This window comes from Zonotrichia albicollis, chromosome 3 (genome assembly GCF_047830755.1).
Source record: "Zonotrichia albicollis isolate bZonAlb1 chromosome 3, bZonAlb1.hap1, whole genome shotgun sequence".
NCBI classification, from domain to species: domain Eukaryota; kingdom Metazoa; phylum Chordata; class Aves; order Passeriformes; family Passerellidae; genus Zonotrichia; species Zonotrichia albicollis.
In genome coordinates, this window is record NC_133821.1 from 25,441,415 (window position 1) to 25,455,545 (window position 14,131).

The 14,131-nt window shown below is 49.2% G+C and overlaps 1 protein-coding gene across 1 annotated transcript; it reads right to left on the reverse strand.

The window, feature by feature from the left end:
• Positions 1–206: 206 nt before the first annotated feature.
• Positions 207–11,884, reverse strand: RAB1A (RAB1A, member RAS oncogene family). The gene is made up of 6 exons (XM_005489387.4): positions 11,620–11,884; positions 5,453–5,525; positions 3,320–3,415; positions 1,890–1,985; positions 773–904; positions 207–529 (listed from the first exon to the last, which is right to left on the reverse strand). Exons 1-6 carry the CDS (start codon positions 11,640–11,642, stop codon positions 332–334), a joined length of 618 nt encoding a protein of 205 aa, XP_005489444.3. The 5' UTR covers positions 11,643–11,884; the 3' UTR covers positions 207–331.
• Positions 11,885–14,131: the final 2,247 nt, after the last annotated feature.

Sequence of the window (14,131 nt, forward strand, 5' to 3'; positions counted from 1 at the left end):
TGACATCTAAACATGCCAATAGAAACATCAAAACAAAAATACATCCTAACCAACCACAGGAAACAGTCTGGTATCAGGAAAAGCAACAAGGATTACACGTTTATAAACCAGCACACAAAGGTTTAAAACAGTTCTGAAAATGAAGTTAGCTGTCTTGAGTCAAGGGAATAAAAAAAGTCAGTATTGACCATTTACAATCTCTGACCTTTGTGGAGACGGTAAGAATCTGTTGTAGTGCAGCTACATACAGTACAATTCAGGCAATTTTTTTTTTTCACTTGGGTTCAGATTGCAAATTCATTGTTGTGAGACAAAAGGGGGGAGGCAAGTTTTAGCAGCAACCTCCACTAGACTGCTTGACTGGAGTGCTCTGAATTTTAACATTGGACTTCTCTGCACCACCAGCTGTCGCTCCCGGGCCCATTCGTTTTTTAATCTCGGCAGCCATGGTCATGAAAGACTGTTCTACATTTGTGGCATTCTTTGCACTGGTTTCCAAAAACGGAATTCCAAGAGAATCTGCAAATTCCTGCAAATTGAGAAACAGTGAACAGTAAGCTCATACGCAGGTTCATACCTCACCTCATTTCCTGGAGCACCACTGGATAACTCACAAGTTCCTGGATCCCACCCCACACCCCATGTCCAGTCTAAGGATGAGTTGCAGGGTAGGAGGTCATTAAACTGCCCCCATTCGTGGCACCAGGACACCTCTGTGCATGACAAACCAGAGCAGGGGCTCAGCCAAGCAAGCCCACGAGTCCCGACGTACCTTTGCTGTTGTATAGTCTACTACTTTCTTTGTGGTCAGATCACACTTGTTCCCCACCAACAACTTGTTGACGTTTTCACTGGCATAACGGTCTATCTCCTGCAGCCACTGCTTGACATTATTGAAAGACTCCTACGAGATAAGAGAACTGTAAGCAAGGCCCTTGATGGAGGGGAAAGTTCAGCACTATCCCTTTGGTCATGACCAGCAAAGAGTATGAGGCACTGCACTTATCCATGGATCCATATGATAGAGTCACAACCATGGGAGAGGACTCTCCAATCTGCCCAACTCCCCTGATGGCCCTGGGACAGGCTGGTCACCACAGGGGCCATCCAGCTCCTGTTCCCAGCCCTACACAGCTCTTCCTGCACTCTTCCCTGCTCCATATATTGAATATTCTACATCTTCTACCATCTGGGGCTCTTCTTCCTCCTCTTGTAGCAGAGATAAGAGATGTGGCACACAGCTGAAACCGGATGCATCCCACATATTTACTAAGCATCAGGTGTTAGATGCAAGCTACCTTGTTGCAGATATGCTGCTGGAACAATCTCTGACTCCAGAAATGCTGGACTGATACTCCAGTTAGTGACTGAACACAAGTGTTCTTTTTCTATTAATTCAGGAAACCCTATACTTCCCAAGTGCCTTTCAAACAACTGCACCAGTTCTTCAGAGATCCTTTCAGAGAAAACACTGGCTCAGTTGTATCTTGCACGCAGGCTGGCAATTTTCTGTTCCAAATGCCAGTCTCTACTGCAGACCACAGTTCAAGTACATTCAGAAATCTTTCAACAATTTCCATCAGTAACTCAGATTTCCTGCCACCAAAGGCAAGGTGAGAGGTACTCACACAGGACAATTAGTTACCTGTTCACCAAGTTTTAGGTTAAGCCTAAGATACAATTGCTTAGGAGCCACAAATCCCACTGCTCTCTTTATTTCTGTGTTTTATTTCTGCCAAACCAGAGGCAAACGCATATATTTAGCTTGATAAGCCTTAACACAGCCTGTAGAACTCTGTCACTCTCTCCCTTACGAGGTGCCCAGCTGTTAAATTCCCCATTTACTCATCAGCCTGGAGAAACTGTGCAGGCCCAGGTTTAACACATACCTGATCTGTAACATCATACACAACTATGATGCCATGAGCTCCTCTATAGTAACTGGAAGTGATAGTCCGGAACCGCTCCTGTCCCGCCGTGTCCCACTGCAAGACAAGTGACAGGGTCAGCTCCTGCAGCGTGGCTCAGCAGTGCTCACACCAGCTTCCAGAAACAGCTCAGCAGAGCAGCCATCCCACTGCAACCACAGCCGGGGCTCTGGAGCTGTACACACCAAACAGGATTCGAGGAGATCACACATTTTAACTGAGAATTACACTCTGTACGTACTTTTCTAAAGTGCTCATTTGTTTGGTTTCAGCCAAGTGTAGTCAAGAGATCTCTCTGGGGAAAACATTAAGCAGCTTTGACCCATGAAGAAGCCATGGTTCAATGGTTAGAAGAGCAAACACACGCCAGGACTTGAAAACCTGCTAGGAATAAGGTCAGAGAGCTGCAGGTCTCTAACATGACCACTCCCTTCAACGATCTTGGCACACAGGCTTCAGCAAAGGTATTTAAAGGCAACAACTCCAACCAAATTTGATTCCCTTCTGCTGGGAGAGTTAAGAAAGGACATAAGGCACTTGACTTCTTCTCCCACCCAGGACGGGAGCAGGACTCACCCAAACATTTCTCTCCCTGAAGCTGTGTCAAGAATAGCACTGGCTGTGTATTAAAAACAGACTTCACAGACAGACTTCAGCAGTAATAGCACTCCTAGTAGGCTGCTCTGTACTCAGGACAGTTACATTAGAGACTGGAAGCTCAAGCTTCTGGCTGTGAGCTGGACTCTGCTCCACAACACTGAATCCCTGAGTCATTGCCTTCAAGTCCTGAGAGCCTCAGCTTGAGCTGGAAGCAGTGGCTGACAAGGATTGTCTGACCTTGCACAGATATTAGATTTCATCACACCAGTCACCCTTCTAGCGTGCTTCAAGATTAAAGAATTGCCAAGTCTCTTCCCCTGTTTATTCCAAGTGAAAGGCCAAAAGCATAACCAGAAAACACCACCCAGTTCTGAGGAAGCCAGGCCAGTTACAAGCCTTTGTGTCAGTTTTTTCATTCAGGTCAACAAAAGCAGTTTCCAGCACTTAAGGCAGTGCAGTAGCCTGGTAGTAACAGCTGCTGTGGAATTCAGGCATCTTGGACAACTGTGTGGTATTCCTGCACTTACACAAATCCTGGCAAAATACTGCAGAACTACACCAGTTTTGATATGGGAGCACTTCAGCACAGAATCTCCTCTTCCAGGCCTTGATAATGAGCACCCTTCTTTAGGGACAGGTAAGTCTTGGAAAAAACTGCCTCACCTCTTGTAACAGGGAAAATACCCCTTGTATTTCAAAGTTTTTAAAGTACAAAATGACCACCAGTAGCTGTGGATATAACTCGTGCTCCAAGAGACTGAAGCACACAGGAGTTGAGAAATACTACTTACTATCTGAAGCTTGATTGTTTTCCCATCTAGTTCTATAGTTCTGATTTTGAAGTCCACACCAATCGTGCTGATGTAACTTTCTGTGTATGTGTCATCCTAGGAGAGAGAGTGAACATAAGTCAAGGCAGCTGCACCTCCTTCATTATGCACCAGTCAGACAAAGGTACTTAATTTCCTTGTAAAACCAGCCTGATCTCTCATGGCAAAGTCCAGGAGGTGGCCAATCATTTCCACCAAGTATTTACTTCTCAAAAATTCTGCAGCTTTTAAAAGCACCAATCAGAACCAGTCAAAAAAAGCCTCTTTTCTGGAAATCCTATAGTGTCAAGTCCCTGTGAACTGCAGTGTAAAAAACAGTCTTTGCTCGTGGTGGCAGACTGAAGGGCTACTTAGAATAGCCACTCAAGTTATTGAAACACATCACATTTTTATTTTCCTTTGATGGCTTTTGATCTGTGTTACACAGCAGCTACCCAGAACAAGTCAGAGGCTGTCTCAGTCCCACCTGAGTGTCAGATGCTCTGCTGCTGCAGCTGGTTGCTAAGGCAGGTTAGAGTTACAGCCCGGTGCTCATGCTGAGGCCTCTGCTCTGCAGCCCGTGTGGATACAGGAGGGAAGGCACTGCCTCAGCAGCTTGCAGGGACCTGACTGCAGTCTCCAACAGGCCTCAAGCACACACAAACTGCTGGGTCAGTCTTTGCTACCTTCTAGTGACTGCCAGCTTGTCAGCATGAAGGAGGTTTCTACTCCTAAAGTTGACAAAGGGTACAACTTCACATACAATGTGCCACAAAAGGCTTTATGCAACCAGTAGGTATCACAAAAAGCAAGGGATTCCTCTTGGCTGTGAATGGAAGACATCTTAGGTAATACATCCAAGGAAGAATAAAGTATTAAGCCTTTCAGAATGACATGACATTTGTTTCCTTAGCATTTCAATACTCCAAAGGGTATGTCTGAAAAGTCTGAAGAAGTTTAACCTACAGCAGCAAGAAAACACAGGTGTGGTATGCTGTGGTAATTCCTTATGTCAGGGTAAAACAGTTTAGTTGGAAAAACACATCTCAAAAGGAAAAGGCTACTCAGCTGCATAAACATCAGATAACAGAGCACAAACTTAAGCTAGCTATCAAAAAAGAAAAGTTGGATTATTCACATGAAGCCAAAATTAATTCAAAAGTATCTGCAAGAGAAGCAGGTTAGACCACTCTGGGAGCACTGCTCCAGCTGTGGTGTCATTTCCAACCCACTGCCTCCATCATGGGGCAGAGCAGGTGACATCCTCCTACTGTTTGTCCTGCTACCAACATCAGCCACAATGGCTTTAACTGAGGCTGTGTGTACACACCAATTATTAATTCACATTAATAATACCACGTACAACAGACTCGTTGCAGAGGTGCCCAGAGGAACTGCTCAGGCTGTGGAAACAAAGCCACTACCTTGCAGCAGTGCCACACAAGTTCCTGAGTTCATGCCCCATGTCCTGCTTCCCTCCTCTCCTCCCAGGGACATGGAAAGCTGACCTTTGGCACAGACACAGATAAGGAGTTCACTGGACTTCAGCTTTTTCTGCTAAGGGCTATCAAACCCATTTTACATTTTCTTGCTGACAGGAAAACTAGAGCCAGAACAGCTCACCAGCAATTTTAACATTCACTATAGAAAGCAGAAAGCCTTATTATTCCTAGAGTATTATTTACATTACTTCTCTGACTAAACAGCTGGTAGGTCTTTTTACTGCAGATATCAAACTTCATCTGCTTGAAATGTTCTTATCAAGTAGTAACTGATCAAGGTCTGTACTCCTCATGCCTAAGGGCACACTCCCAGAATTCCTTCCATCCTCAGCATTCTACCACTACTGTAATATGGAAGTTAAATTAAGGTACCTCATTCTCAAGTAACAGGAAAATTAGAATTAACCCTAGCTGGACATATTATTGATATTATTTCTTTCCAATTTAGTGAAACAATTACATCAGATAGAGGCAAATTTAAAAGACAGGAGGAGTTTGCAATACTACAATTATTCTTGGGTATTACCAGGCCTGTCAGACATCAGCCCTGCTACCTGAAGGGAAGCTCTTGCTAAGTACCTCTTTTACAGATTTTCCAAGCATGATCACTTACTGCAAACCTAAGTAGAAGGCAAGATTTCCCAACACCGGAGTCTCCAATCAGAAGTAGCTTGAATAAATAGTCACTGCAGAAGGAAAAAAAAAAAATTAGGTCACTTAATGAAAAACACTGTCAAAAAAGAAGTTCCTTACAGCCAGTAAATTATGACTTTTGAGATGGGTAAATTAATTCCCTGCTAGGGAAATCACCTACAAGTCCAAGCTCCTCTATTCAGTTTAGAAATTCACCATTTACTCGGTAAGGAAGTGTGAGGTAGATGCTCTGGGCACAGCATTGTTGTGTGGAACTCAGCTCCCTGGGAAGTTACTCTGAGGATACAGGAGTAGCACAGTCCTACCTCAGCCTTTGTGGTGTGGCTGAGATGGAAACCGTGCCTGCAAGTGAATGCAAGCCCCCCTGTCTGGCTGAGGAACTTGGTAACACACAGGAGGTGCTAACAGCCTGCTGCCCTCCAGGGCCATTGTCTTTGCTTCTCTGGACCCAGGGTTTGATTCCAGTGCCCAGCTTCACCAACACCAGGCAGCTGCCAAATGCAGCCATTTCTTTCCTCAGTGCAAGTTACTCATCTTTAGTTCCAGCAGAATGCAACAGCACAACTGAATACCCACCTTCCACAACAGACTATGATTGGTGACCAATACCACACCTGCCATAGGAATTAAAGCAAAGCTCAAGTCATTTCCAGAGGAGGATACATCTCTGGGGGATGTCAGGTGTGGTATTGGTAATTCTCAAGATACACTGGAAGAATTGACAAATCTTGTGCTTAATGCTGAGTCTTCCCAACATTAAAGAATAAGCACAGAGTCACTGACCAGCCTATATTTACACTTCAAAGAGTAGAGAAGATTTCACTGTTGGCAAAATATGAGGTTTTATGTTAGTCCTGAGACTAATGGGGAAATTTCATGCTAGAGAGCAATTAACAGAAAAATAACAACACACCATTACACAAGTTATTTTGCTTCCCAAGTACTACACTAACTCATTCTCAGTTGACAACTCTTCAGCCCTGTAACGGCCCAGGACAAAGACCTCTTCTCACTTAACCACAACAGCCATATTTCTATGTCTCCTTAAGCAAGGGGAGGTAAAGATTAAAGATATGTGGAGTGCCTGAAGTCCACTGTTCCATCTATTATTCCCTAGAATCGCCACTGCCGCTGGCTGGCAGGAATCCAGGCAGGAAACTGCATCCATGCCCAGCTGATAACAGCCCAGCAGATGGCCAAGGCAGCTTCTCACCACTCCTGCTCAAGTGCCTCTCACCTGCCTGGGCTGCAGAACACACCCAGCTGGAACCTCCAGTCTCTGCAGCACTCCTGCCAAGGCTAGAGACCAGTCAAAGTGCTAAATGTAGCAACTAATAACCCAATCCTTAAAAATGTACAGCTAAAAGCACTAAAGGGATGGACAAAAAAAGTCAAAGGAAACCCAGCAGTTTACAGTCACAGAATTCACCACTCCACCTGTCAAGTCAATACCACAAAGCAAGATGGCTTTAGGAGAATGACAACTAACCCCAACTGTTCAGGGGACCTAAGGTACATCACCCCACAACCCACACATCTCAGTAGCTTTGAGATGGCTGAAGCACCACTACAGACCAGAAAACTTCTCACACCCAATAACAGTTTGGTCCCCAAGAGCAGGAGAAACTCTGCATCCTGGAGAGCAAAGTAAAGTATGAGGGTTCCAGGACCTGCTCCACGGTTACACCTTGCCTTGCCCTCTTCCCCACCACTGTGCCTCAGCTTTCACTCAGCTCCTTCCAACTCCAGTAGGAACTTTGTGTTGCTCAGTTCCCTACAAACACAGAATTTTCAGCAACCCTGAAGTCAAATTATTAGAGCTTGTAGCATGTTATAATACCCTTGAGAATATTAAAACAAGCATATTAGCACTGTATTGCCTTCAGTAAAATTAATGGAAAAAAGTAACTTCTTCCTGACAGAGGTAGGGCTTCAGCTGTGGGTCTGAGATTCACTTAAAAACTTCCACTTGCTTCCAAGAGTAATCCAGGTTTCCCCAGGCCCCAAACATGAAAACTTCTCTTCCTGTGCTACTCCTTGTGCTAAGAGCAGCTCCCAGCCAAACGTCCCCATGAGATCTCTCACCCTTCAGCAGCAAACAAGAGCAGTAACAGTGGGCATGAAGAACAGATGTTGAGCTAACACAATGAGACCTCAGAAGCCTTAAGCACTGGAGCTGGTATCTTTGCTATTTAGCTGTCCCCTCACTTTGGGCTGCAGTATTTCCAGAATCACAGAGACACACAGTGGTCTCAAGCCACCTGCCTCAGCCCCACCCAAACCAGGGCCAGCACCAGGTGCACAGCTGGAAACAGCCTTCACTGAGTTAGCTCTGCCTCTGACCTTAGAAACAGGTGCTGTGTCACAAAAACCTAATTTTGGTGGCAAGACTTTCATCAGTTCGGGAATAGTGTAAGTAAGACTCTGGGAACTTAGGGTTTTAATTTTTTAGAACAATCCATATTCCAATATTGTAGTGCCTTCCTTCCCAAGTAGAGCTTTAAGTTTTAAAATATACAGCTCCCAAGACCTTTTAAAATATAGCAGGTGCCTATTTAGGGCAATAAGAACCAAATGTGCAGTTAGTTAAGAGTGTGATGCTTGACACAGCTCTTAGGGACAGCAACAAAATCAAATAAAATTTTAAAAAGCTATAAAACTTTGCAGAAGCCTATTTCTAGACTGAGCTACACCAATAGAATATTTGGGTAAAGGGGTTCAACTGTAGCAAGTTGCAACAAGCCACTCATGTTATTTGGTATTTACTCCTGAAGAGCCACACAAACACTCCTGAAGCCACTGAATTTTGCTCTTTAAATCTGGAAGCTTAAAACTCATCAGCTCCTCTGGTTTAGGGAGCCTTCAAAGAGCTGGCTGAGCTCTGCAGCACAGCCCTCTCCACGCTCCTTGGGAGACAGTGGGAATTCAGGGTAATCATTCAATTATTTCTCACCATTTACATAAGCCAGTCACCCTTGGGTCGTTTACAAGAGCACACTGGAAGAGCATGTGCAGCAAGGCAGGTGGGTATGGTGAGTAAGAGTGAGGCTTTCAAATCCTCCCCATAACTTCCTCTTGCCAGAGAGATAAAGGACAAAGATGTTAAATGTAACTGCCTCTTGCCAAAAAAAAAAAAAAAAAAAAAAAAAAAAAAAAAGGCACCTCCAAATCAAGCTGAGGACAGATCTGGCCAAAGCTGTGTGGAACAAGGGACCTGTGGGCCTCTAAGATAGGGCTGTTTATCTAATTTGTATAAGGAGGCATGTGGGGATTTTTTAAATGCCAGGAAGGTTTTATGCCAAAACAGACAAGGCTAGGTAGTCACTTGTGTGCAACAAGAACTGCTGGAATTGGCTTCAATCACTGATGGCAGCTGCAGGTTCACTGTAAACAGGTACTCACAGCAGCCTCGAGCCCCACTCCTTGTGCTACCACCTCAGACATGTTGAAGAGGTGCACGACTGTCACTCTGATCACACTCTGTCTGTGCAAGCAAACAGAATCCAGCAGACACGATGCCACTTGGCATGGCAGATTGCTGGTTAGAAAGGTTAGAACACAAACACTTTCAGATTATTCCAGCAACCTAGGAGCTGTCACTCAATTGTCACCTACTAACCACCATCAGCCAAGACTGAAACCCGCCTCTCTGGTATTCCCAAGCACTTCTGCAGAATGCTGGAAGATCCCCCCAAGATTCGCTCCAAAACCCACTGAGCTTCCTCATCTGTGCTGGAAGGTACCTAGAACAAGGCCCAGGCAGACCCAGATCTGATGGAGATTAACTCCTGATCCCACCTGGCTGCTCTGCCCAGGCACCCCCAGCGTGTTTGTGCTCCATGCAAGCGGCCCAAGGGCAGGAAATGCCAAACCTGACATGATCTAGTCACAACAGAGTCAATATTGACATTCTGCTCACTCAAACACCGGCAGGGAGGGAGGGACACAGGGAACACATCCCAGCGCTGGGTGGGCAGATGTTTTCAGAATTCAGCTTCCAAACACTAATTCTAGAATCACATCCACCCCTCTTCAGCTCCTTCGCTCAATCTAAAAACTAACAGTCCACTGGGCTGAAGCTCCAAGGAGGCTCTCGGAAGCACAACTCCCCTTCAAACCTTTGCACGAGCAGATCTAACCCTCTGGCTTTATCAGGAAAGCTGAAGGAAGTCAGCCTTTAGTTAGGAATTTTAACTAGCTATGCCACTGACTTCTGATTGAGCTCTGGCCCAGGAGAGAGGATTTGGGGCTGCAGCCTGATCTGAGGCTGTGATAGGGAAGTGAGAATGTCTTACATTATAGGCAAGGCACTTCCGAGAGGTAAATGGACGTATCTCTTCACAGGGAACAGAAGCAGCAATGTCATAATCCCTTAAATCTTATTCCTGTTTTAACAGGGATCCAAGTACACACACCACACTGACAGGTATTTTCGGTCCCTCTCACCACACCCTTTCCATCTCCTCCCCTCATCCTGCTGACACCACCCTCTCAGGAAGTGGCAATTTAACACTTCGAGTTAACGTCCAACTCCAGCTTCTCCTCTTTGTTTCACTTTCAAGAACTCAGCCGTGCTCACCACCAGGACCAAGAACGAGTCTCTCTGAAAACACTGACCTCAGCACTCAGTACCTCGCTGCAGGGAACCACCCTCTGCATCAGTCTAGAGGCTCATGGACTGCGAGAAAGGCAAAAAAAAAAAATCTATGGAAAGAGCCCCCTCCAACTCATTTCTCTCAGTGGCCTAACACTCTGCAGGCAGCTTTCCCACTACAGAACTCAACAGTATGCAAGATAAATTAACTCTTGAGAGCCATTAGGACCATGAGGCACCAGCAGTTTGTTGGGTTTTCATCCACTTCCCACCCCCAGTTACTGTTTTGATGTCTTCCAAAGCTACAGGAGCAAGCTTGTGATTGCCAAGATGTAACTCGAGTTCCTGGCTGTACCTCCTGGGTGTCACCAGCTCCCTCACTAGCCGATGACTACTTGTTTGCTCCTCAGGTGATTTTCATGGACTCAGAGTGCCTGCAACCAACCCCACTGACGTAAGCTGAGAGCACAGGAGCCAAGGCCACACGAATCAGGAGCCTCAGCTGAGAGGACAAAATTATGGGTGCCTTCCAAGAGCAGCGTCCATGGATATCCAGAGCAGCAACGTCACACCACACATGGGTTTTAGTACCAGAGCCACTCCAGTGGCATCGGATGTGACAGTGGCTTCACCACCCCAAACTGGGGTGCCAGCAAAGCTAGCATCAGTGAAAGGATCCTAAACACAGTGGAAAGATCCTAAACACACCCTACAAGGCTGAAGAGTTGGAAACACAGCAGCTGATTTTTTTAACTTTCTAAATTAAGCTTCAGCCCTTCCTCTAACTCACACAAGAAAGTCTGGAACAAAATAAAGTTTATTGTTCCCGACAGCCTGGTGGCCAGGACATAGCTCCCCGAGTTTCCAGAACAGAGACACCCCCTGGGAACAGAGCTCAGACAGCCCAACTCCCGAGCAGGCCAACTAAAGGAAAAGGCCACACTCACACAACGACCCTCCCAAAAACCCCTCGTGTCATCACCAGGCTTTCTCAGCAAGCGCTATTTCAGCTGGAAACAACCCCAAGAGCGTTCTATTATAGAGTCACAGCGTTGCAAAATCTACATAGGCTCTTGCAGTGTTTTGCAAGAGCCATGTGACACACACATGACTTGCAGCTAAAGCGAAGGGTGGACCCCTGGCTACGGAGCCGCCGCCGGCGGGGGGATCGGCTTTCACAGGGCGCCGGTGTCCCCCCGGTCACTTGTTGGAGTCCAGGCCCCGCTGTGCCTTCCCGAGGCTCGGGAAAATCGCCGCGGCTGCGCCCCGCGGCGGTGCCGGGGCGGCGGATGCCGGTTCCCCGCAGGGCCCCCGTTCCCCCCCCGGCGCCGCCAGACCCACCCCCGGGCGGCCGCGCTGCCTCCCGCCCCCCACCCTCCTCCTCCCCCGCCGCCGCTCGGGCCCGGGCGCGGCTCCGCGGGGACCGGGGGGAGGGGGGGCTCGGGTCCTTGGACTCGCGGGCCCAGCGCGGTCCCCCCCGCGCCCCGCGGCGCCCCCAGCGCGGCCCCGGGGCCGCCCCGTCCCGCACTCACTATTCGGGGTTCATGCTGGACATGTCCGTGGGGCCCGCGGCCCGAGGGACGGCGAGCGCGCTGTGAGGGGGCGGTGCGGCGGCACCTCCCGCCGCCGAGGCAGGCGCTCCGCGGTGCGCTGGTCCGAGGGAGCCGCGATCGCCCGGCGCTCGGCTCGGCCCGTCCGCCCGCGCCCGCTCCGCGGCCTCCGCGCTGCGCCTCAGCCCAAAATGGCCGCCGGAGCCCGACCAGGAAACGGGGCGGCCGCTTGCCGAGCAGCGCTTACATGGCCGGGGGACGGCCGAGGGGCGCGACGGGAAACCGAGTCCGCGCCGCCGCCTCCTCCCGGCCGCGCCCCCTCCTGTGGACTCGCTCTCCCGGCAGCCACAACAGCGGCGGCAGCGCATGCGCGATAGCCGGCCTTTCTTTCCTCGGCCCCGTCGGCTCGGAGCGGCGGCCGACGTCGCTGATTGGCCGGGAGGCACCAGCCGGGGGTGACGTCAGCGGGCAGACGTGGCAGCTCGGGCGAGTCAGCGCGCGGGCGGGGCGGGGGCGGGGTCTCGGCGCGCGAGGCGGGGCCGGGATGGGGCCGGGCTGGGCCGCGCCCGGGCTCCGTACCCGGCTCCATCCCGGGCTCCGTACCCGGCTCCATCCCGGGCTCCATCTCCGGGCTCCATCCCCGGCCTCCATCCCCGGGTTTCATCCCGGACTCCATCCCTGCTCCATCCCCGGGTCCCATCCCGGACTCCGTCCCCGGCTCCATCCCGGGCTCCATCTCGGGCTCCGTCCCCGGCTCCATCCCCGGCTCCATCCCCGCCTCCATCCCCCGCCTCCATCCCCGGCTCCACCGCTGTCCCAGTCCCTCCTCCCATCCCTCCTCCCGTCCCTTCCTCCATCTCTGCCGGCAGCCCTGGGTCGGTCCCGGCAGGGCGTTCTCTCTCCCGACGGTTCCTTTTGCGGGCTGCCGGTGCCTCCGCCGGGCCGCGCTGTGCCGGGGCTGCGGGGGCCGGGGGAGGCGGCCCGGAGGGCACAGCGTGCGGAACAAGGCTGCTGGCAATGCGGGCAGGCCTGCGGCTGCGGGGAGGCGGTCAGGACAGGGAGAGCCCGCTCCGGAGCCCCGCCAGCCGCTCCCCTCCGCGGGCATCCATGGAGGGAGGCTCTGCACTCTGAGGCTTTCCCACTTTGAACGTGGGAAGCGCATCTGGAGCAGCCCAGGGCATCTTTAGCTCCTCTAAGGCCTGTGTTCTTCACCTGAATTTATAAGTCACTGTCCCTTTTTGCATCTTTTATCCAAAAAAATCTGCCATTGCATCTATTATCAAAACTTCTTTACAAGCATTAATCATATTTCACTACATTCTTTAGGCACAGTAAATATTTCTACGCTCAAGTGACTGCTGGGGAGTGGGCATGGAGAGACTGCCACACACCTGGGATCTCTGAGCAAGCAATCTGTTAAAGCTGGAGGATTTCACAGTATGGGAAACTGGTACCTGGTCAACCACTTTTAACAGTCTTGCCAAATGTTGAATTGTATTGCTGACACTTCAGTTGTTGATGTTCTCAGGTTTGTTGCTAGCAAAGCCCTGGCCTTTTCAACAGCACCAGAGAGAGCACAAGCACAGAACAGTACACATCATTCCAGACACACACAGGGCGCTGCTAAACCTTACAACAGCTCCTTGTAATCAGCTCGGGAATTTAAATCCCACCACTAATACACATTACCCGAGGTTCTTCCATTACAAAGGGCACTGTATAATACACGACCAAAGTTTATCTTCCAACCAGCTCAAAGGACAGGGGGGACAACCTGCACATGGACTGTGAGATCACTGAAACACCTGTGCAGGGGTGTGTGTGCAGGACTTGGGCTACAAGCTGGGAGGTGTTGCTGCAGACATCTAGGTGTTAAATAATAACTGGAATAACCCACAGGAATGGGTGTCTTTCACTTGGACAGCACCAGACTAGAGCTGAAGCCCCAGAGGAACTGAAATTGTGCTCTAGCCCCTTTTTCTCCCCACAATGAGATGAAGAAAAGCCACTCAGGCTGCACACATCTTCGAGGTTTTGGTTAGGTTCAGTTCCTTACACGAAGTCAGCTGAGTGTGGTGGCTGCAATAGGAAACACTGAGCGCTGCTTGCACAGGGTTTGGGTTTCCTCTCTCTCTGCTCTGCTGGCTGGGTAATGCAATCTGCAGCTGAATCTACCACATAACTTGCTGTATGTTCTGTTGCTTCTGTGGGGGTCATTGCTGAAGTTTCCACTTCCCTTTCTCCATTACTTTGTGTATCTGTGAAACAATGCCCGTTTTGTTTGATGTTTGCCATCAGAAATCCAGCGAGCCCTTTGAAATGTGCTCTCCTCTCTGGTACAGTAGTTCTCTTTAGGCACTCCATGGAAGGTGGCCAGATGTGCAGGAATACCCCAGATGACAAACTTCATTTAGCAGACAGCAATTCATTTTCTGCTCAATACAGGAAAAGTGGTTTCACAGGGACATTTTAAACATTTGAGCTTTAACTTTTC

Bases quoted from the DNA above. Each gene is read 5' to 3' on its own strand.
- RAB1A (XM_005489387.4), bottom strand. From the start codon at position 11,642: ATGTCCAGCATGAACCCCGAATA. The intron at 3,416-5,452 runs GTAAGTGATCAT...TCTCTCTCCTAG, and splicing joins GCCTTCTACTTAGGTTTGCA to GATGACACATACACAGAAAG. The intron at 905-1,889 runs GTATGTGTTAAA...CTTATCTCGTAG, and splicing joins TGTATGATGTTACAGATCAG to GAGTCTTTCAATAATGTCAA.